Genomic DNA, 22,620 nt, shown 5'->3' with positions numbered 1-22,620 from the left:
CCCCTGTAACAGAACCCCTTAAGGGCGCCAGATACATCTGCGCCAAAAGACTTCATCTGTCAACTGAGAACTGAAACCTAACTTTAAGAACTGAGACTGCATGACAAGAGCGAGCTGTAAGCCTTGAATGCCAGAGCTGAGACTGCGTGTCCAAGCTACCCTATTGAACAAAATACTAAGCCGATTGCCAAGTCACCGGGGATCGACCAGGTACTAGTGCTGTGACCCCCGCGCTCCCTGCCCTGGTCTGGGACCCCCGGCAGCGTGCTCCGCTGAGCACTTTACCCCCATCCTTAATTTGAGCCCCCCCCTGCGACGACGAAGCCAGCGCGCTCACCGCCGCGGCCTGGAGGCCTGGAGGAGTGCCCTGCTGTGTCGCGAGGCCCAGGTGAAGACCAGGGCCCCGTCGCTGCCGTCGCAGCCGTGTGAGGAGGTGCGCAAGGTCGGGGCCGAGTTCCCCCAACGTCGTGAGGACGGACGCCTGCTGACGCCGAGACGGAGGTAAGCCCGGAGGCCGCGATCCCCCCTGGTGCGCCCCCTGCTGGTCTGGAAACCACACCGCACTTGGCCCGGGTTGTTCCCTCCGTGGGAGTCCCCTCCCCTGCCTGCGCGACGGAGAGACCCCGCCGAGGGATCCTGTCCGAGTCCCCCCTTCTGTAATACTGAGCGCGGTGCTCTGTGAACTGCACCGGAGCATAGGGACCCGCTCCTCAAGTCCGGTCACCCTCCCCACTGGAAGCCGCCCAAAGAACTGACTGACATTACCCTCGTGTGGCGCTTCACGCCACCGACCCTGCTTCCCCAGCTGGAGAGACCAGGACTGCGAGTAGCGCACTGTGTTATATGCTCTGCTCGAAAGTAAATTACATGCCAAGGAATGCGAGTAGCGTGTTATGTTATATGCTCTGCTCGAAAGTATTTACATGCCAATGATTCCGAGTAGCGTGATATGTTATATGCTCTGCTCGAAAGTATTTACATGTCGATGATCACGAGTAGCGTGATATGTTATATGCTCTGCTCGAAAGTATTTACATGCCGATGATCACGAGTAGCGTGTTATGTTATATGCTCTGCTCGAAAGTATTTACATGCCGAAGATCACGAGTAGCGTGTTATGTTATATGCTCTGCTCGAAAGTATTTATATGCTAATGATCGCGAGTAGCGCGTTGTGTTATATGCCCTGCTCAAATGTATTCCCAGGTAAATGATTGCGCGTAGCGCTTGGTTTTATATGCTTTGCTTCACAGGATTAGGGGCCATCGATTACGAGGAGCGTTCAGTTCCACAGGCTCCATGTTAATGTACCCGATGTCACCCATTACGAGTATCGTGCTGTGTTAGACGGCCTGTTCAGGGAAGGGCCTCGCTTAGCGCGCACAGCGCTATAATCACCCGCACTTAGCCAACTGCCGTGGGTGTCTGAATGAGGTTAGGCACTGCATAAATATCGCCAAGATTGCCGTATTTACTGATGGATGGTATTATGATGCATGTATCGCCTTGTTACTTCCTGAACTGCAACTGACCAGCTATACTTGGATAAACTTGAAGTATTTGCATAATTTAAAACAGTGTGGCGTCACTTATTGTGTGTGTCCCTAGTCCATGAGGAGTGTGTGGTGTATGGTTGCTTAACACATAGCCCTCTGGTTGCCCGACCGGCTCGCGCCACGTTACCGCCCTTAGGGCCTGGTGACCCCAGGTTCCTACAGGGTCCTTTACTCTCAGTCAAGGCACTAGGCAGGGGTGCCTGCTGTCGCCCTGCTCTTTGCCCTGTCCTTGAAGCCTTTAGCTGCCTGGATCCGGTGCGACTTGGCCATACGAGGTCTGCGGTGGTCGGTGGACTGGGAGGACCGCATCTCCCTTTACGCAGACGACATTCTTCTCTATTTGGCTTAACAAGTCCCTCAGATGTGTCTTAGACATCTTTACGTCCTTCGGGAGATTCTCGGGCTATTCTATCAACTGGAGGAAATCTCTCCTCTATATCCTGTCTGGTGGGACTCCATCTCTTCCCAGGGATTGTCCGATACAGGTGGTGTCCGATGGTTTCCAATACTTGGGGATTTTTGTCACAGCCGACACCCGTTTCCGCTATGAGAGAAATCTGCTCCTGCCCCTGCAGCGCCTGCGACGTGATGTGGCTACCTGGAGGGCACTTCCTCTCTCGCTGCTCAGGCGAGCCGCTCTCTTTGAGATGATGTCCCTCCCCCGCTTCCTTTACGCCCTTCAGAACTATCCCGTCTCAGTTCCAGCGCGCTATTTTAAAGAGATCGAAGACCTACAGAGGCAGTTGCTATGGGACGGGAGACCTAGAATTGCGCTTCACAAATTAACCCTTAATTGGTATGACGGTGGCATTAGCCTCCCTGACATAAAGAAATACTACTGGGCGGCCCACTTCGCTGCCATCAATTAGGGTATGTATCGGGCTCTGGGAGATCCGGGATATGCCATGGACAGATGGCTGCTACCGGGCGGGTCGTACAACAGAGCTCTCTATGCTAATCCTAAGAACCTCCACTTGACTGGGCTCTCATCCCATTCGGTCCAAGTATGGCATTCAGTTAACAAAAGTTTAGGCTGGGAGCATAAGCTGACGCTCGCGACCCCCTATGGGACTCAGATCAACTGGGTAGTCTCCATTCCTCTAAAGGTTTCGATAAGTGGGACCTCATTGGCATCTCTCGTGTGGGTGACCTGTGGGTGAAGGGTCATATGCTCAGTTTTAGCCAGCTGAAGCAACAGTATGAGCTTGCGGTTACAGAATTCTTTCGTTACCTACAGATCCGTCATGCCTTAACCACCGCCATCAGTAAGGATTCCCCCCTTCCTGACTCCTCCCCACTGGAGGATAGGTTACTAGACGGGCTGCTTCCTCAGAAAGCTATCTCCTTAACCTACAAAAAACTTGTTAACAACACACCGGATCCTCTAATTAAATTGCGTGAGTCGTGGGAGGTGGACGGCCTCTTAGTTAGATGACAAGGACTGGAGAGAAGCGGTGGCCTCCCCAAGGGAGGTGGCGATCTCTGCACGTCTCCGTCTGATACAACTGAAAATTCTCCACCGGATCTATATCACGGGACCGCAGCTGGCCCGTATGGGGCGTGGTGAAAACATTAACTGTAGGCGTCAATGCGGACAGGTGGCCACATTTATGCATATTCTCTGGGAATGTGAGCAAATTCAGAAATTTTGGAGAGGAATCCATAGTGTCATGAGTGAGGTCCTGTACAAACCCGTCCGCCCTGAGGTTAGAAGATGTCTACTCAATGTGTGGGAGCCCACTGATTTGATAGGGGCGGAGAGGCTGTGGGTTACACTTGGTGCCACAGTGGCCAAAAGAGACATTGCTCAATTATGGGAAGGGCCAACAGCCCCAACTGTTGCAACGTGGAGGCGTAACCTGGATTGGTGTATGTTTCAAGAGAAAATTGTTTATGTGGCAAGAGGATGCCCCCAAAAATGGTCCAGAGTGTGGGCCAAGTGGAACTCATATAGAGGAGATATCTATGTTGCACATACTGCCCCTCTTGATGATGACCCATTGTCTCCCTGAGTACTCTCTCTGTTGTGGGTGCTGTTTCCCGTAATTGCTTTGTGGCCTTAATAGAATGCCCTATTCAACCATGTCTGATATTAGCTAAATGTGATCTGCCGATTGTTTGTGTATTTTTTGTTAATAAAACCAATAAAAAGACTTTTTTTAAAAACTATTATCATTTCCCATCATTCCTCTGATAACACCCCTCATGCCTTCTGTCATGAGGGAGCCCAGCTCTTTGCACTGTCACCAGCATGCTCTTCCTAGCAGGTAGATCCATCTAGTGTAAACATTGTTCCAGGATCCTGCAGACAGACGCAGATATTCACTATTTAAGAATATTAATGAACATCCCACAATACAGAACAAAAGTTCCATGATCAATCCTGCAGCCACATTATCACATAATAGCAAGAGCATTGATATTGACTCACCGAGGAGGGATGGCTGGAAAAGAACCTCTGGGCACTTGAACCTTTCATTGCCAATAGCGATCACCTGACCATCTGGCAACTCATAATTTTTCTCTAGCGGGGACGAGGAGGCAGCATTCATTTCCTGATCATAGTCCAAAGCAACATAACAGAACTTCTCTTTAATGGCACGCACAATTTCCCTTTCAGCTGTGGTAACAAAGCTGTAGCCCCTCTCAGTCAGGATCTTCATGAGGTAGTCTGTCAGTTCACGACCAGCCAAGTCAAAACGCAGAATGGCATGAGGCAGGGCATAACCTTCATAGATGGGCACAGTGTGGGTGACACCATCACCAGAATCCATCACAATACCAGTGGTAGGACCAGAGGCATACAGGGACAGGACTGCTTGGATAGCCACATACATAGCTGTTGTGTTGAAGGTCTCAAACATGACCTGAAAAAGAAAAGGTATACAATGCAATTAGAGAACAAACAATGGTGCAAATGTTGGATGACAGAGAATGGTTATTTTAGCCATCAGAAAACGCTATTGTTTCAATAACTATTTGAGCTAATGGTAACACTGTTGATAGCATTTCCAGAAATATCATGCAAGATTTTGGCCAATAGAGAGTAAAATATCTGCAGGTTTATTGCAATCAATCACAGCTCGTATCCATTAAGGCACTTAATGTGGATGGGAGGTCAGGGAGAAACATGTTAACTATTCTGGGTAAAATAGAGTTATTTTCTAGCTCTGACAGTCTGAAAATTAAATTTTCAAAAGTTCAGACAGTAGGAAACTAGTTTATGTAAAAAAAACTGTTGTAATATTTGAAGTCTAAGGGGTCGATTCCGATCCGGGTTCGGCTGTTCGTAGCCTTACCTTGCGACCGACACGTTCCGGGAGCCGGTGCGTCCGGGCAATGAAGTACGATGCACATAACTGACACAATTCCGACCAACACGTAGGCTGCGATTCCAGCAGCATTTCCCGTACGAGCTGTACCTCCGATCACCGATTCGAGTCGCTCGGAAGCAGTTCCCACAGCAGTTTCCGGCCGGACAAGTACGATGTGCAAATCATACGCGCTGGACGGGTCGCCACGTACAGCATGTCACAGCATCCGGGAAAGCAGCATATCAGGTACGATTCGCGCCAGAACACAATCCACGGCTACAAGACGGACCAGCTAGCAACGGGTACGAGACGGAGCAACAAGCAGCGTGTACAAGACGAACACATCATGAATTCCATCGCGCAGGCCATACCAGTACTGTACATCTATGACCGGATCAGGAACAGACGCGGATGGCGCAGACTGTAAGTCAGACACCCACCACACAAACAAACGACACATACCCGCCAAATGTCATACACACCCAGGGGATCCATATCCTGTCCACTAGCAACTGGCCACCATAGGGGTTGCATGGCTAACACTACTGCCACTCATAGGGGGTATGTTGCCCATCAGTACTGCCACCCCCACTCATAGGGGACCTGTTGCCCATCACTACTGCCACCTCCACTCATAGGGGGTATGTTGCCAATCACTACTGCCACCCCCACTCATAGGGGACCTGTTGCCCATCACTACTGCCACCCCCACTCATAGGGGACCTGTTGCCTATCACTACTGCCACCTCCACTCAGGGGACCTGTTGCCTATCACTACTCCACTCATAGGGGGTATGTTGCCCATCACTACTGCCACCCCCACTCATAGGGGACCTGTTGCCTATCACTACTGCCACCTCCACTCAGGGGACCTGTTGCCTATCACTACTCCACTCATAGGGGGTATGTTGCTCATCACTACTGCCATCCCCACTCATAGTGGACTTGTTGCCTATCACTACTGCCAGCTCCACTCAGGGGGTATGTTGCCCATCACTACTGCCACCCCCACTCATAGGGGACCTGTTGCCCATCACTACTGCCACCCCAACTCATAGGGGACCTGTTGCCCATCACTACTGCCACCCTTACTCATAGGGGACCTGTTGCCCATCACTACTGCCACTCCCACTCATAGGGGACCTGTTGCCCATCACTACTGCCACCTCTACTCATAGGGTACTGTGTGACTATCAATATCAACACCCATAGGATGGGTGACGTGCCACACATCCATCATACACCAACATTACGTATGTCAGCAAAATATATCCCCCATAACATCATGACAACAGTGCGTAGTCTGTGACAAATGCCTACAACAGTGAATATGACTTCGAACATACAATGTAACTCCCATCACATGTGTGACCAAAAACTGAGTGTGGCCTACACAAGTCAAGCATCACAATAGCACTGTGTCAATGTGCACTAACCCCATCTTACAGTGTAGAAAAAAAGTTAAGTGTGGGGTTCCAAACTGCAGCAAATGTTGAGCATTGTGGTAATGGTGTCTAAACCCACCATCATCACAGTGACCAAAAGGTAAGTGTCATCATGGTAAAAGCTGCAAATGCCAAACAGCATGTATGATCCTGGTCCCAACACATGAAACACTTTTGTGGCAAAGTAGTGGTTGTGTCCCATACCCACAGAAATGTGGTGTGGCTAACAGTGCTGTGAAAATCAAACATACTCTCGGCCATGTGCAGACAAGCACCACCCATGGGGGCTGACATTGCATACAGTGTACAATGACACAAAAGCAGACGTGACCATCATAATGCATACACACATCTCGAAAATAGACACACAAATCAATACATCCTGTGTAGACTGTAGGTGTAAAGTCACAAACTCCCATTCTATGGCAGCAATGGGACCTAACAACCAGGAGGAATGTGCAGAATGATGAGATATGACTCACAGGGACAGCAGGGAAAATCCCCCAAACAACATCCAGCCAATGGCCCACAACAGCAATACCAATGCACTGGTGCAGATGCACAAACACAAACAGGAAACCTCACACTGCCCATCTGACACAACATGTGTGTGTGTCTCAGTATCCCCAGGCAACTACACAACACATGAGGGGGGCTGAACCACAATGACATAGATGTGGACACAGTGCCATACAAAAGTAACCCATTAATTGGGCACCCCTTAGTGGGCAATCAGGCATTGTGAGATGAAAGGGATCCCAACAAACACATGTGACACAAGCTGGAATGAACAGCAACTAAAACAGAAAGAGAGTGACACACAACAGCACTACCCCCAGGGACCATACATTGGGGTGACACAAGCCTGCATGATACGTCCACTGTGATGACAAAGGTAGATGTCGTACAAACTGTGAAACTCAGATATGTGTCCTGTGCCACAAACGTACATCACACCTACACAAACACAAATCACTCAGCATGGCCCGTCATCCAGGGACAAAAGGGAGGTAGGGGCCGAGCCATGCAAACATTCACATCTGACCACCCTCAACACCACACACCCTGAACTGCACCACTGTGCATCAGTGAAGCCACATGGACATGTGACATTGCACACACACCCATGACAAACACAGTAATGTTGGGAGAATCTAAGGTGCACAGACTCACCACACAAGGACAGTCTACAACCATGGTGAATGACAGACATACTGCACAGTATGCGGTACATGGCCATGACGTCAAAGCTTCCGTAACCTTCGGAATCCCTGCCACAGTCCCAGGACAATGCAGAAGCCAAGGAGAACCACAAGGCACACATGCTGACACCTGCCAACATTGCACCTCTGAACCTGACAAGTGGGAGCAGTCACACATACATACATATGTCTCAATCACCAAAAGGTACCACCTAGGGACAACTACATGATATTGGGAACAAACAAGTGCCATGAGGACCCCTGACTGTGTCCCATCTACGTCTGACCACATCATCACCACTCAGAACTGACATCCCAATGATGACACACCAATAAACATGTGTCATGCACCCACATAACTGGTAGCCCAGGACAAAGATGTGAGATGAACATAGGATAACTCAGCAAGCATCAACAACAGGAACATATCAAGGGAACACAGCCTGTGTAGAAAAAGGGATGTGGACATACACACACATGCTCACACAAAACACACCATGGGCCCAGGCAATGTCACGGAACAACACACTTACTTGAGGGGACTCAACTCCTGTGGAAGCTCAGCTGTGCCAAACATAGTCCCAGCAGGTCTCAGTCATGTCAGCAGAACACTTGGTCAGTCAGCCATCAGTTACCTCCCAATGAAGGCTCTGGTCAAATCAGCCTGGGTATGGGAGTGTCCCTTAAGTCATCTGCACATACTCAATACATATGTCTAGCAAGTTGCACAGAGGACCCAGTTGCTCCTATACCAATGATGCCCACACCTGCATGTCCAGTGGAGATGTGCCCACAGTCAGGGAAATAGACAAAATTGACAATGGGAAGCACATCATATGTGCATGGGTGCAAGCCACAGATGTGACCATGCAAATGAAATGTTTACATCTATGTGCAAAAATTGTTAATCATGACACACCCAGTTTGCTGCAAAGGATGACATGGATACCGACCAGAATAGGATACATATCTCATGGATCACATGGAGTACATCACATCCACACTTCAGTATTCAACATTGAAAATTCAGCATCATAACAGCAAGGTCATGGTAAACATCATCAACATAATGTACAGCTAAATCATATTCACAAGGATAACTACAAATGCTTTATTCAGCAAATGTGAAATTCAAATGCAAAGTCCATGCAAAACAAAGGCCAGTGGCCAGTCCATATCCAAAGTCCAAATAGGGTGTGAGTGACAACTGTCACACGTTGCTTGCTTGCACTGCTAAGGACAGGGGACATCCACTCGTAGGAGCATACATGGGGGCAGGCCAGGCACCGCAGGGACCGGATCAGGGCTCAGCAGAAGGAGGCAGTGAAGGGGTGGTGAGTGCAGGAGAGTCACTGGCAACTGCAGTGGAGGTGTCGGCCATAGTGGGTGCAGTCACACCTGTGGGGCACAAGTCAGATGGTGTGGGTGCCGGCACAAATGCAGTGGGCAGGTCCGATGAAGTGGACTGGGTCACCACTGCAGTGCCCAAGTCAGACGGGGTGGTCGTGGACTCCACTGCAGTGCCTAACTCCATGGGAGCGGAATGGGGTTCAGGTGAGGTCGGCAGGACAGAGGGGGGCCACGGTCCCCACACCATTGGCACAAACAGGCTGACCGGGGGGGTGGGGGTGGAAGAGCAAGTGGTAGGGGGGAGGGCCTGAGCATTTTGGGGATGGTGTATCTGTGGGTGGGGGAACCTGTGGAGTGGTGGCCTGGGGAATGGAGGACAGAGAGTGTGTCGTGGAGCTGCGGGCGGGTCTGGGGGAACTTGCGGGTGGGGGCCTCAGTCTACCTGCGCCTGGGGGAGGGCGTCTGGGTGTGAGGGGCACTCCCCTCTGTGTGTGGGGACTTTCTCTTCTGCTTGTATGCTTGATCTGCTGGATCGGTGGGGAAGAGGCCAAGGTCACAGAGGAAGAGCTTCTTGGGAGATGGGGTTGTAGGTGAGGCAAGGGAAGGGGTCTTGGAGGAAGAGGTATCGGAGGACTGCGGAGTGGTTGTGGATGTGTGTGTGTTTGCAAACCATCCCCTGTGAGTGTGGGATCAGTCCCCTGAGGTTGCTTGCATGCACGTCTAGACATTGGTTTGGGTGTTTATGTGCTGCCCGTGCCTGTGGGTTTGGGTGAATGTGCTGGTGTGTGTGTGCTTGGGACAGGTAGGGTACTGGGAATTGTGGATGGGGCAGGGGTAGGAGGGGTGAGAGACTGTTGGAGGAGGGACACTGCTGCCGTCAGGGAGGAGGCCATGGACTGATTGGTACTCTGTAGGACAGACATGCCCGATGACATGCACTCCATGAACGACACCAGTTGTGTCAACAGACTGGTGTGTGCATGGAGGACACTCAGCATTGATGTCTGCCCTACATGGATCTGTTGAAGCAAGTCCACATACTCCACACTCAGGGCAGCAGGGGACACAGGGGCAGGGGGTGCAGTGCCTGGCACAAAGGAGACATGCTTCAGAACACGGGAGCCTCCACGGACCTTTGGGATAGGAGCCGATGGGAGGTTGGTGATGGTGATGGTGGTGGTGGCGGGGACAGCCTCACTAGCTGGGGTTTGTTGGCTGCTGACACCCGCCTCCACAAGGAAGTCATCCTCCGAGCTGCTGTGGCCCTCAGCTGGGGTGGATGGTGTTGAGGACTCCTCGGTGTGGCTCCACTCGCCCTCCGTACCACTGGGTCCCTCCAACTCCTCGCTTTCTGTCCCAGTCTGGCTCTGTGGCTCTTCCTGGTCCGTGGCGCTGTCCTCTCCTGTGGCCGTGGATGTATCTGGATAGAAATAGGAAGAAAGCGAACAACATCAGTCACCTGCACTGACCGCACACATCACAGTGAGTACGGCACATCACAGGGCAAGCGCTGACATCATCATCTGAACACTGTTCAAAGTGCTCACACTGTTTTGAATAAGCCAATTGTCAGTCTGACCATCAACCATGGCACTCATATCCCTCCTGGACTTACACCCATATGTCTGTTGCATGTTGGATGCTAATACCCCAATGTGCAGACATGCACCACCTACACAGTTGTTGGACATGCAAATGAACATGTAGATGTTTGTCACTATACACACATCACATCTCTTGCCACTGATTCAGTACAGGTGTCAGGAAGAAGGGATGGCCAGAGTCTCATTTCACATGCTTGTGATGCATACCAGCAACACACACAATGATGTTCTCAAGTCCTGATAGTCAATGCCACAATGAGGTGCATGGAGCACATTTGACTCAAATGCAGGATCCCTCATACCAAGTTAAATGCCATGGCACAGGCATGCCTGGAAAGTCAGTCATCACTGTCTCCTGTCACAGGGGCAGGGCATCCAGACAACAATAGTATGCACTGTGTCACATTCATAGGTCATGGGTAAAGCAAACTCTGCAGCTGACAAGTGCACTTGTCCATCCCCTGTAAACAACATATTCCGGATTCAAATGACCCCACATCATACAAATCAGACATATGAGTGACTGCGAACACAACTCCCTAAACATGAGCACCTCACATTCTGCTGTGCATGAACTTCACAGTTGCATACACCATTGTGCACTGTCAAGTGATCACACACCTATATGTCACACAGGTCTCGTCTCCTATAGTCACATCTCAGATGTCCTGCTGACCCTCAAACTCATGAACACCCAAGTTGTCCTGATAAGGAAGCCACACCACAATCACACAGAGGCAGACACCTGAAGGCACATGTCACTAAGCATAATCTGTAAATTGATACATGGGAGTGGGATTACAGAGTGTTTTTAAATGCCCTGGAGTAGGCATGACTGCCCAGATCTACGTGAAACAGTGTATAGCCCTGGACAGTAGGCAGGTGGCTAAGCAAGTGTGACACACTTGATATACATACTCCTGAGGCCAAACATTTGGAGTCACCAGCTGCATGGGTGTGTTTGAAATACCCCAGGCACATGTGGCGAGTCAGACCAGCAACTGAAACACATATCAAGGGCACACACAGATCACATGTCAGATCTCAGGCATTGTGTAAACAATTGACCCACCCACGAAGCACACAACAGAGTCCCGGTAACAGATGCTGTCCGGAACCTTAAGCATAGCTGACTGCAGGGACACAGTGCCCTAGTGAAACAAGTCACAGACTGTAGGGGCCACACCTGTGGATCAGATGAGGAGGGTGCATTACACAATTGAGGGACATAAGTCCTGGACTACAAGACCGACGTAATGTGGAAGTGTAACCAGGCCAAAAGACTGCAACTAGCATGTCAGACATAGTTCACAGATTAGGCACGGACTTACCCCCTCCTTGCTGCTGTCTGGCCTTCAGCTACCCATCCAGGTCCTGGAAGACCACCGCCAGAATCCTGAGCATGTGGGGGGTCAGGGTCCGTTGTCCGCCCCTCCTGCGAGGAGGCGACAGCTTCAGCCGGACTTTTGCGATCCTCTGTGTCCAGCACCGAAGGTCCTGCCACCTCTTCTGGCAGTTGCGGATCCGGCGCTTATAGACCCCCACTGATCTAACTGCCCGGGCGATGGTCAGCCAGATTTCGTGCTTCTGGTGGGTAGCAACCTATGAGGATGACAAAGTGAAAAGGCCATTACCACACATGCCACATATTTGTGCTGCACACAGTTGGATATACATGTAGTCATCACAAAGGTAAATGAGGTAAACAGGTAGTACATCCATGGAAATGGACAATTGCCCTACATGTTTGACATGTTAACATTGCCTGGGAAGTTAAAGCTTGCACAAATGCACTTTCTGCTGCAGAACACCTGTTCATCTCATGTACCTACACACTTTGGGGGTTGAAAGTACTCAGTGAGTACGCTTGCCACTGGTGTACACACTGCTAGTACTGCTAATCAGACACCATGCACAATTAGGAAGGCAGTGGACTGCACACTCACCTGCTCCCCTGGTTTCCCATACAGCTTGCAGTACTGTGGAATGAGCCTGTCCAGCAGGGCCTGGTTCTTCCTCAGTGAAGGCTGGGGCTCTCTCCAGAGTATGTGCCATAGCAGTAGCCAGAGGATGCAGAGACCGCAGCAGTGGTAGCAGAGATGTGGTCCATTTGCATGTAGTGCAGGCAAGTGAGCTCCCTGGGGGCCAGCCAACCTTATATCTGTGCTGCAGAGGCAGAATCTGTGCCATGTGTCCTAAGTGATAGGTCCAACACGGTTGCATCCTATGAATCTGGCCAATCCATGGAGTTGTACGACTCGTACATGTCTTCCGCATCATTCAAAATTTCACCTTCATGACACCCTAGAAATTTCAACATTGTTGTAGGTAGCCAACTGAATTTCCAGCGCACGACTCGTACAAGTTTTGAATCCGCGTCCGTCTCCATGACAGTCCATAGCCAATGAGTGCGCACGGCTCGGTCAACTAACTGTACAATGCGTAGTTTGAAAATCCACACGCACCCGTCTCCATTTGATTCAATGGGCTATGCGTGCGCACGGCTCGGTCCATGCCTGCATGACGCGTATACATAATCTGTCACCCGCATCGGTTCACATTGCAGTTAATGGCCAAGGCGTGCGCACGGCTCGGTCCATGTCTGCACGACGCGTATGCATAATAGTCACCCGCATCGGTTCACATTGCAGTCAATGGCCAAGGCATGCGCACGGCTCAGTCCATGCCTGCACGACGCGTATGCATAATAGTCACCCGCATCGGTTCACATTGCAGTCAATGGCCAAGGTGTGCGCACGGCTCAGTCCATGCCTGCACGACGCGTAGGCATAATAGTCACCCGCATCGGTTCACACTGCAGTCAGCTAATTGTTCAATTGTTTGAATGTAGGTGACTCCGGATACCCCAACATGCTGTGGTTGCTGACACCCCTCAGGAACCCTGTGATACCAGCTGAGATGCGCTACAATGAGGCACATGGTCGGACTAGGAGGGTGATCGAGCAGATATTTGGTCTCCTGAAAAGCCACTTCCGCTGCCTGGACAAGACCTGAGGGTCCCTCCCATATTACCCTGCAAAGGTGTGCAAAATTATCCTTGTATGCTGCATGCTACACAACATGGCAGTGCAAAAGAAGTTGCCTCTCATCCAGGATGACGATGACCTACATCCGCCACCTGTGGAGGATCCAGGCCTGGGCCATGATGCCAGTGATGATGATGATGAGAGTGACGTCCGCACACAGCTCATCAACGTCTTCTTCACATGAATGTGAGTTTACAGGGTTGTTATGTCAATTTATTGAGTTAGCCTGAAATGTGTTGGGGCTGCTCTGTTGCTGTTTGAGTGTGTCTGTGTGCTACTTGACTGGATGCATGCAGTGATGTGTCCTTTCAGGTAGTCTATACTCCACAATAGTGTTGACATGCTAACTTGTTTCTGTGTAGGTTTCTTGTGACATGTTTTGTGCATGCTAATTGCATTTCTATCCTGTTCTGCTGTGCTTTTGACTGTGTCTTATGCCTTTCCTTCCCAGGGTACTTTGCCTGCTGTTTTGTCAACTCTGACCCCCAACACCCAGAATCCAATCCCAGGGTGGAAGTTGTCGATTCCCATCAAGTGATGTACCACACACCCCTGGACTTCAATTCTTCGACACTTGTGGACCGTGTGTCCACTGTCACGTAGAATTACCTTGCAACTGTGGTGGAATAAACATGTTGCTGATGTGTAATGAACCTGTGCTACACTTTGTTATGTGCGTTGTCTATCTTCCCACATCTGACTGACATTTGCTTACCTCACCTGTGGGCTTGTTATCACTGACTGTGGATAGGTGTGGTGTCTGTGCATTCCACTGTATTTCTGGTCAACATCATTGTAGGCGATGAATTACATGGCCATGGTGAGTATGTGTTGTGGTGCCCTAGTGGTGTGTCTCCCTCACATGTGTCACATCACCATGACTCACATAACGGTGATCACATTGTTGTAGTGGTTAGCATGCACTGTGTTCTTTAGCAGATCATCGTCTCCATGACACATACCAAGTTGGAATCACAACAGAGGCAAGTATGGTGTAATGGTGAGTTTATTTACAAACATGTGTGAAGATAGTGCACAGGATGGTGGGTGCTGTACATTGGGTTTTGAATCCAAAGTTCACAGAAGAGTTGGAAGTGTTGGTAGCTGAAATGTCCAGAGTAAAGTCCACAGTCATCTGCTACATTAAACCAACATAAACCCTCCATGTCATGTTGGCGAGTTGGGTTATATACGACAAGGTGAACGTTTTGCACACAAAGAACATTCTCCAGAACAGGTTTTGTGTCCCTAGGGGATGTGCAGGGCCATCTGCGTCTCACTTGTCCTTCTTCGGACGACCCCTCTTCTTCTTCTGGGGGGGATCCTCAGGTGCAGGCGCCTGCGGTGCAGAGGACTCTCCACCAGAGTCATCCTCCCTCCCTGTGGCATTAGCAGATCTAGCGGCAACAGATGTTGTGGGCACACAGGGAGGTGTGGACATGTTGGTGCTTATCTGGCAGAGGCATGTCAGTATGTCCCTATGCACCGCAGTAAGTGCATCCCACTTGGACTCCATGCGAGCATGATGGGCAGCCTGATCCTGTTGAATGTCCTTGAGGATCCCCACTACCTGGCCAAATCCTCCGGTGCTATCCTGGTACGCATCTATGATCCATGCCAGTTCAGACCCCTCTGCAAGCCGTGACCTGTGCCTACCACCCCTCCCACCACCCCATGCCACACGGGCAGGACCTGCGGTGGGAAGCACAGGTGACCCTGGGCCCCCTTGGGTATTGTTACTGGTGGTGTTGTCTGTAGCTTCCTGGGTGGCCTGTGTCCCTGTGCTGTCTGAATTCTGTGTCCTTGGTCTGTCCGTGGAAAATTACATATACACTCTGTAAGAAATCTCCCAGGGTGTGAGGGTCATTAGTTCTTTTGTTTTTCAATACCAAACTCCTACTTTCAGAGTTTGTTTTTGAAACAGAAAAAAGTTTGGTGCAAAGCCATTTGAAAGAAGGCAGCTTTCCAACCGACATTGTAGGTTTAAACTCTGGCTGCTGTATTACAATGACGTCGGTCAGAGTTTAAACCGACCGGGGTATCCGACTCTGTTCCAACAGACTCAAGGAGCCCGTCGGCCAGTCGGAAAGGCCTCATAATGCCCTTAGCACGGCGTTTCCGCCATCGGGATTATGACGGCATTTTCTGACAGCAGTTCCATGTCTGCCTTTTTGACACAGAAAGGTTGTCGGAAAGTGTCTTTGGGGGCCCCCTTCCCCCCTGGCCCTCCACATGTGGGTCTTGGGGCACCTATGGTGCCTCCCTTCACATCCCTGCACTGTTTGGCAGGTAACCTGAGGTGCCTGCCAAACGGTGCAGTGATGTTTTAATACTTAAATTTTTCAATGGGAAACTTGTGCTGCTGGCGGTGTTGGCCCGCCCACAAGCTCCCATTGAAAAATCGAAGTTTGTGACCGCACCATGTGCGATGTCGGAACCCCCGACCTGAGGTCGGTTGGTTCCTCATCCGCGGTGATGTCGGTCAGAGGCAATCATGGCCAAAATTTGATGGAATACATCTTGAGAATTACAGTTGCCACGGTACCATGAATTAACTCCATTTTGGAATATGCTGGAGGTTTTACGCTGACATTATGCAAAGAGTATTTAAAAAATGGTAAGATGATGGTAGAATTGTGATAGAAATCTTTATGAATTTTATAAACTGTAAAGCTTTTGAGTTATTGGTGGTGTATCTTCTTTTTTGTAATTTGATGACTGTACAATTTACCTTTCTCTCTGAATTGTTTGTTGTTCATATCCATGGTTCAGAAGGAGGTCTCCGAAGGACATGAAATTATAAATATATCTTCCGGCTAAATAATTCCTAAAATATTCACTTGCTGAAAAGAAAACATTTAAATTTATTTCATGGGGCAAATCTAAAGCTTATGAAGTTTTGTATCAGTTCTATTTATGTGAGTGGCACTTCAAAAGACATGCAATACAGAAATAGTTTGTTTTTATGTTGGCATTGCGATCGTTCTTTGGGCTCTTCTTTGAAAGTCAATGCAGCTTGCAGAGGGAATTTGTTGATGCATTCATTATCTCTTTTAGCTCATTGATTACCGTGGCTTTGGTTGCACAGAACTGAAAGAAGAAAACCCCTCCAAGTATTTTTGAGTGAGAGCATTATCTAAAGCAGGTTTTCCTTAGGAAAGGTGCTATTCATTTAGTTTAATGGTAAAATATGCAGAAGTAAGAGGGTGGGGGAGAATGTTAACACATTGTCTCACTAGAATAAGGGACTGAATAAAACCCTTTGATTTACACTACTGAAATTAATTTGTATTGTATATCTTTTCCTAAGTGTCAAATAGTTTACTCAATAAAATTAAAAGAGATTCCATGGCAACCAGACCAAATTCTTAATAAGCAGAGGTCTTTCATTGCTAAGCGAACTAATTTACCAGAAACCTCTGTGGTTGACAAAAGATTAATGGGTTCACCATTAATGTTGAAGACAGGATTAGAGGTTTACTCCCAAATTCTAGTAACCACCCCCCTCAATCTAATATTCTCTAAAAATGCCATGCCGTTAGACTCTCCTCCCTCCAGTTTCCAAACCGTATTAAACCTCCATTTACATAAACTGGTCTCATGGAACGTGGCGGGGTCAGAAGGAAATTGTGCCTCCACCATTGGGTAGATTTTATCAACCTGCACGATATTTGCATTTTCGAAGAAACCTGGACTCTGACACCAACCTACATGCCAGGTTATGCAACGTTTTACTGCCTGGCCATTGCTTCCAAACAAGGTCGCCCATCGGGCAGTCTGTTGATTTGGGTTAAAATTGCTCTTTGCTGTACAATTTTAAAGCTACCTCACAACAGCTCAGGCATTTTATCAATCCAACTGAAGGGCGATACTGGTTTTACTCTTGATATTTACAATTTTATGCTAGAGCCACTAGAGGAGGTGGGAGGTCAGCCACCTTGCAATCTCCAGATGAGCTCCTTGATAACAGCAGGGCTTCACATCCACTAATTGTGGCAGGTGACTTTAACGTGACCTTTGAGCCCCTAGATACAGACAACATCTAGGAGGTTAAAGAGGAAGCTAAACTGTTCTCTGTCCCCCCCCGACCTACCTCCTATTAAGAAATGGTCTCAACCAGCCATTCAATTAAATGCAATTGTTCTGGAGCATAGGCTGAGAGCCACCAACGGGAGGACAAAATCAGATAGAGGAGGTGAGAACACATTCACTGGGCCGACAGGAGTGAGCCGTATTGATTATATTCTAGTTGGTCTAAGGCTGTGGTCAACTCTAATAGATATGTCTGTAGCTAACAGCATTGATAGCGATCATAACCCTTTAATATTGAGCATGACACCTCCTTGGGTTAATCCATAAAGTTCTCCCAAGTACCAATTCATATCTAAAGAGTTCTATCCTGCCAATGATAAATGTTGCCTTAAATGGCACAGGATTTTGGGAGATGATAGTAAACTTGCATCTATCAAACAGGGCTTAATAGCCCATCTGACAGAGATTGAAGTTCACCAAGAGGGCCTGAGAGAGAGGGGGGATTATTGTACACCCAGTACTTCATTTGCTCACACTACAAGCAGACAGGGGAGACAAAAGTAGCAATCTTGGTGTACAGAAGAATGTCGACTTGCAAGGCGTCAACACGCCGCGGCAGTTTAGGCAAAGAATATGGTTGCTGTGTGAGAGTCAAGCAGGGTCTACACAACAGCTATTACTAGAGCAAAAGTGGGACGAGGAACAATGGAGGCAAATTGGGGAAGCATGCTCCCCCAAAGATCTCAAAAGATTTTGGGCCTTAGTTACGAGGAGTTTGGAGAGTCAATCAACGTTAGCTAATAACATTCTAGCCAGTGTTTGGCATGAGCACTTTAGTGCCTTAAACAGGAACTCCAACTGTCATACTATGCTGGCACCTTCCTTTAACCTGTCCCTAGCTAAATCTGTCACCCTATTTACCAAGAGTGAAATTGCAACATCAATCGAGGCAATTGTACCGTCAAAAGCTCCTGGCCCTGATGAAATTCCAGGTGATTTATTCTGTCACAACAAAGACAACTGGTCTAACTATATATTGGCACTTTCCAACACCATAGCATGGGAGAGAATTGTAACATTACTTTTTGCGGATGACACCCTTTTAGTCTCCAAAACACCTGGTGGTCTCCAGACGCTGTTAAACCAATTTAAGGTTCTGCAACACAAGAGGGTTGGAAATCAACACTTCCAAAACAAAGTATATGATACTGAACCCCCATAAATCATATAAAGTGCGACCAACTCTAGATAATGTTTTGCTCGAGAGGGTAGGTAGCTTTGACTACTTGGGTATCAAAATATCCAAACAAATGTCCTGGAAGCCGCACCTAACCAAGGCAACCTTAAAATGTAATCAAATAGTTGGGGCCTTAAAGAAGGAACATTCCTGCTGATATACCAAACCTGTTGCACCTTCCCTCGAGATATACAAATCTAAGACAGTGAGTTGTGCCCTATAAGGAGCTGAGCTATGGGGCTTTGAAAGAATAGTTGATCTATCCGTGTTGGAGAACAAGTTGCTACAGAACTTAGTGTCACCACTTCATCCCCGTTGCTCTTTTAGCAGAGACCAAAAATGACCCCCGAATTCCTCCTATGTTACTGCACTTGAGGAAGTCACTTCCCTTGATGTATTAAACAAGATAGACTGGACTAAAAACATTAAAAGCCTACTCTACAACATCGGGGTAAAGGGTCAGTGGGAGAGCATTAACCCTCTTCAGCTGCCTTCTAAGAAACAAATGAAAGCTATGTACTGGGTAGCCCAGAAGGAAACTAGCAGCATTATGATGGGCAGGTTAACACCAAAATTTGTTGATTTTAAAATGACCAGATTGCTGGAAGGCTACCGCGATCTTATCCAGTCACCAACTGACAGGAAGTTATACATTTAGTTTAGACTTGATACACTCCCCCTAAATTACTTCACATGTGCATGGTCTTGCAACACAGTACAATCCAAGTGCTGCCAAAGCTGCCCTGATCCTATAGAATCAGCTGCACATGTTCCCTTTGCCTGCCAAGCGTACTTCTGCCCAAGAGGTAGGTGTCTAACACCAATTTGTAAACAGTTGGGAACTAGAGAGCATGGTGCAGCCTTGCGAATCCTCAAATCCGATACAAGACCATTGTTTACCTGTGCACTTGCAAAATTCCTAGGTCAAATGTTGGGGATCAAGAGAAAATTCACAGAGGCCCCATTTCCACCCTCAATAGTTAGCTTTAAAATCATGTTCCCTAATAGGTTTCACAAGTGCTAAAAGTAGGGACCCTGTGTACCCTTATGGAAAGATTAGTTTATATAATGGGCCTTGTTCCCATGGATATCGGGTTACTGGTGGCTTTTGCTGTTTTTACTCTCAACACACAATAGGAAAGTTTTTCTCTGTATAGATTTTAACCGATTATTTTTAACCTAACTTTACGTAAGATCTTCATGAATGAATTTATTATTCTAAAAAAAAAATCTACGTTAGAATGTCACTAATGTGTTTAAGTAATTTGTACTTTTATTGTCTGATGACCGAAATAAAGTCAATATCATAAAGATTTAATAAATATGATTTGCATCTATGGAGCGATTCCATATTCTTGGTGAAATACAAACTAAGACTGCAGGATGTATATGCCTTAGTAGAATAATCAAAACTCCAGACAAATAAACAAATCCACTTTTCCCAGGAAGCTTCTTATAGAAGAGCTCCTGACTTCTCAAACCACACATTTGATTTGGTGAACTTAAGTGTGGCCAGTGATCCTCTCTATGAAAGGAGGTTTTCAAAGGAATGCAGACAACGAAATTAAAATATTATGAAAACTGAGTAAGAGAAATAAAATGTACTGAAGCAATACACGTTTTTCAAAGGTCTTGATTGCTCAAGGTTTGGTTATGGGTTAACACACCTGTGTCATCTGTTCTCTGTTTGGTTTTGGGTTCATTGGTGCTTCTGTTAGCAGGACCGGGTGTTCCTTTGGGTCAACTTTCAGCTCGTTGTTGAAGGTATGATGCCAGATCTTCTCCATATCATCCCAGTTGTTCACAATACCATGTTCAATAGGATATTTTAGAGAAAGGTGGCATCTCTTGCTCTGGGCTTCATCACCAACAAAGCTGTCATTCTGGCCCATGCCAACCAACATGCCCTAACAAGAGGGGAAGAGGCAATGTAAAGAAATCAGGGATTTTATATGCATTCACAGCTAATTTAAATATCTAACGTTTGATAAAAAGTGACAAATACAGCTGAAACCATTGAAAGGACATCCAGATAAATAACCATAATCATAGAAGGGTCCGAAGTAAGATGGACACTGGGAAAACAGCTCAAGTAGTTCACTGTGATTAGCTCAAGTTGGAACACAACTCCTGTTAATAGTCAAACATTTGGATTCTTCTAGCCCATTTCCTCTCCCTCTCTCTCCTCATCATTGGCTTTTTTTCTATATCTCTATTGATCTCTTTTTCTGTACAACGCTCTCCATCGCTCTCTTTCCCTGTACGTCTTAAATATTTAGGATAGATGTCTCAATGTACTCCAATCCGACAGGCATGGGAATAAGGGTTTGACTACAGAGGTCCATTTGCATGAAGACAGATGAAAATCTAAAACCTTGGCCAGCAAATGACTATCTTCCATCCTCCCCCTGACCCCACTGCACAGTTTCCTTTGCAGTCATTGTCAGTTTTTTAAATGTATAGTAAAAAGCGCATGCCTCCTTGGAGTCTAAGATTTGGCCTTACATAAATTGAAATTATTTTTCCCATACAGTCTCAGTTTGGAGGGACTGCAGGCTAACAAGCTATGTGCAGAATTATATTGTGAAGGAGTTGTCAGTCAAAGTACTTTATTCGGCTCTATTTGAGCCATAAAAGTATGCGCACAGTCTAATTCAATTACATCCAATTATATACAAAATTCATAAATAAATACATATTACTTTAATTAAAAAGAAGAGTAAATATTGATGCACATTGATATGTTGCGCCATCACTGGGGCAGGGTGGGAGTGAGGAAAACCACGTACTTTGGGTAGGAAAGGCTGCCAAAAATGTATTATTTTAAGGTGTAGCCTGCTCAGCAGGAACTTTTGCCTCTCATTTAGTAAGTAAAGTGCCGGCTGTGCATTGGGCTGGCAGTATAAGTCTGCCTGTTGAAAAAGGGTGTCATCAAGAGAATTTGTGTGAGAATAATGATGAAAGAAGAGATGATTAATTCTTTTGGAAGAAACATTAGTGAGGATATCTGGGTTAGAGAATTACTGAGGAATGCCCATCTTTAAATAGGTGGTTTTAATATACCTGAGCAATGAGATCTCGAGGCAGTTATCTAGATTAATGCACTCTCTCAGTATCTCTCTGCAGAATTGGGTTTCCAGGTTTTTCCAAATTCTAACCCACAACAACAACAACGGTTGAAGTTTTAAGTATCCTTCTAGATAGCCCAGATCGGCTTCCTTTTGGCAAAAAGATACAGAGGTGCTTTGCCACACTGCCAACAATCTCCTGATAAATTTATTTTCTACTTTCTGCAGTGTTTTACAATTTATATGTCCCCAGACACCGGCACCAAAAAAGACAACAGCAATTCCTTAATTGGCGTGTGCCGAATTCTTTTAGAAAATCTAAAAACTGCTTCTATTGACCTGTGAAACTGCATTGCCCTAACATTCATTTAAAACTTCCAATTAAGATCCGTATCAAGTATGAAAAATGAGGCGTTTTCTTGATTTCTTCCTCTCCTAGCATAAACTTCCTTGTTTTAGCTTTTTTGGGGCCACACTTCATAACAAATATTTGGTGCGATTAGTTTTAAACCCCATATTAGCCATAAATACATTAAAAGCATCAAGGAGGGATTGGGGTCCGTTTGCTGTTCTTGTCATGTGGACAGCATCATAAACATCTAGGGGTCGATTCCGATCCGGGTCGGACAGCTCTCCGAGAGCTGTTCGTAGCCTTACCTTGTGACCGACACGTACCCGTAGCCGGTCCGTACTGTTGATGAAGTACGATGCGCATAGCTGCCAAAAACCCGACCGACACGTAGGCTGTGATTCAAGCTCCATTCTC

At 47.4% G+C, this 22,620-nt stretch overlaps 1 protein-coding gene across 1 annotated transcript in view; it reads right to left on the bottom strand.

The window, feature by feature from the left end:
* LOC146796542 (actin, cytoplasmic 1-like) overlaps positions 1 to 22,620 on the bottom strand; it is a 173,318-nt gene that overhangs the window by 52,912 nt on the left and 97,786 nt on the right. Inside the window, exons 3-4 of the mRNA XM_085629160.1 lie at positions 20,454 to 20,693; positions 3,987 to 4,422 (exon numbers count right to left, since the gene is read on the bottom strand). Of these exons, the coding sequence (XP_085485286.1) occupies positions 3,987 to 4,422; positions 20,454 to 20,693 (676 nt within the window). The remainder of the gene's footprint in view (positions 1 to 3,986; positions 4,423 to 20,453; positions 20,694 to 22,620) is intronic.

The sequence above is a fragment of the Triturus cristatus genome, chromosome 10 (assembly GCF_964204655.1).
Source record: "Triturus cristatus chromosome 10, aTriCri1.1, whole genome shotgun sequence".
Lineage (NCBI taxonomy): Eukaryota > Metazoa > Chordata > Amphibia > Caudata > Salamandridae > Triturus > Triturus cristatus.
Note: the sequence above shows the minus strand (reverse complement) of the source record. Positions and strands in the feature narration are given on the sequence as shown.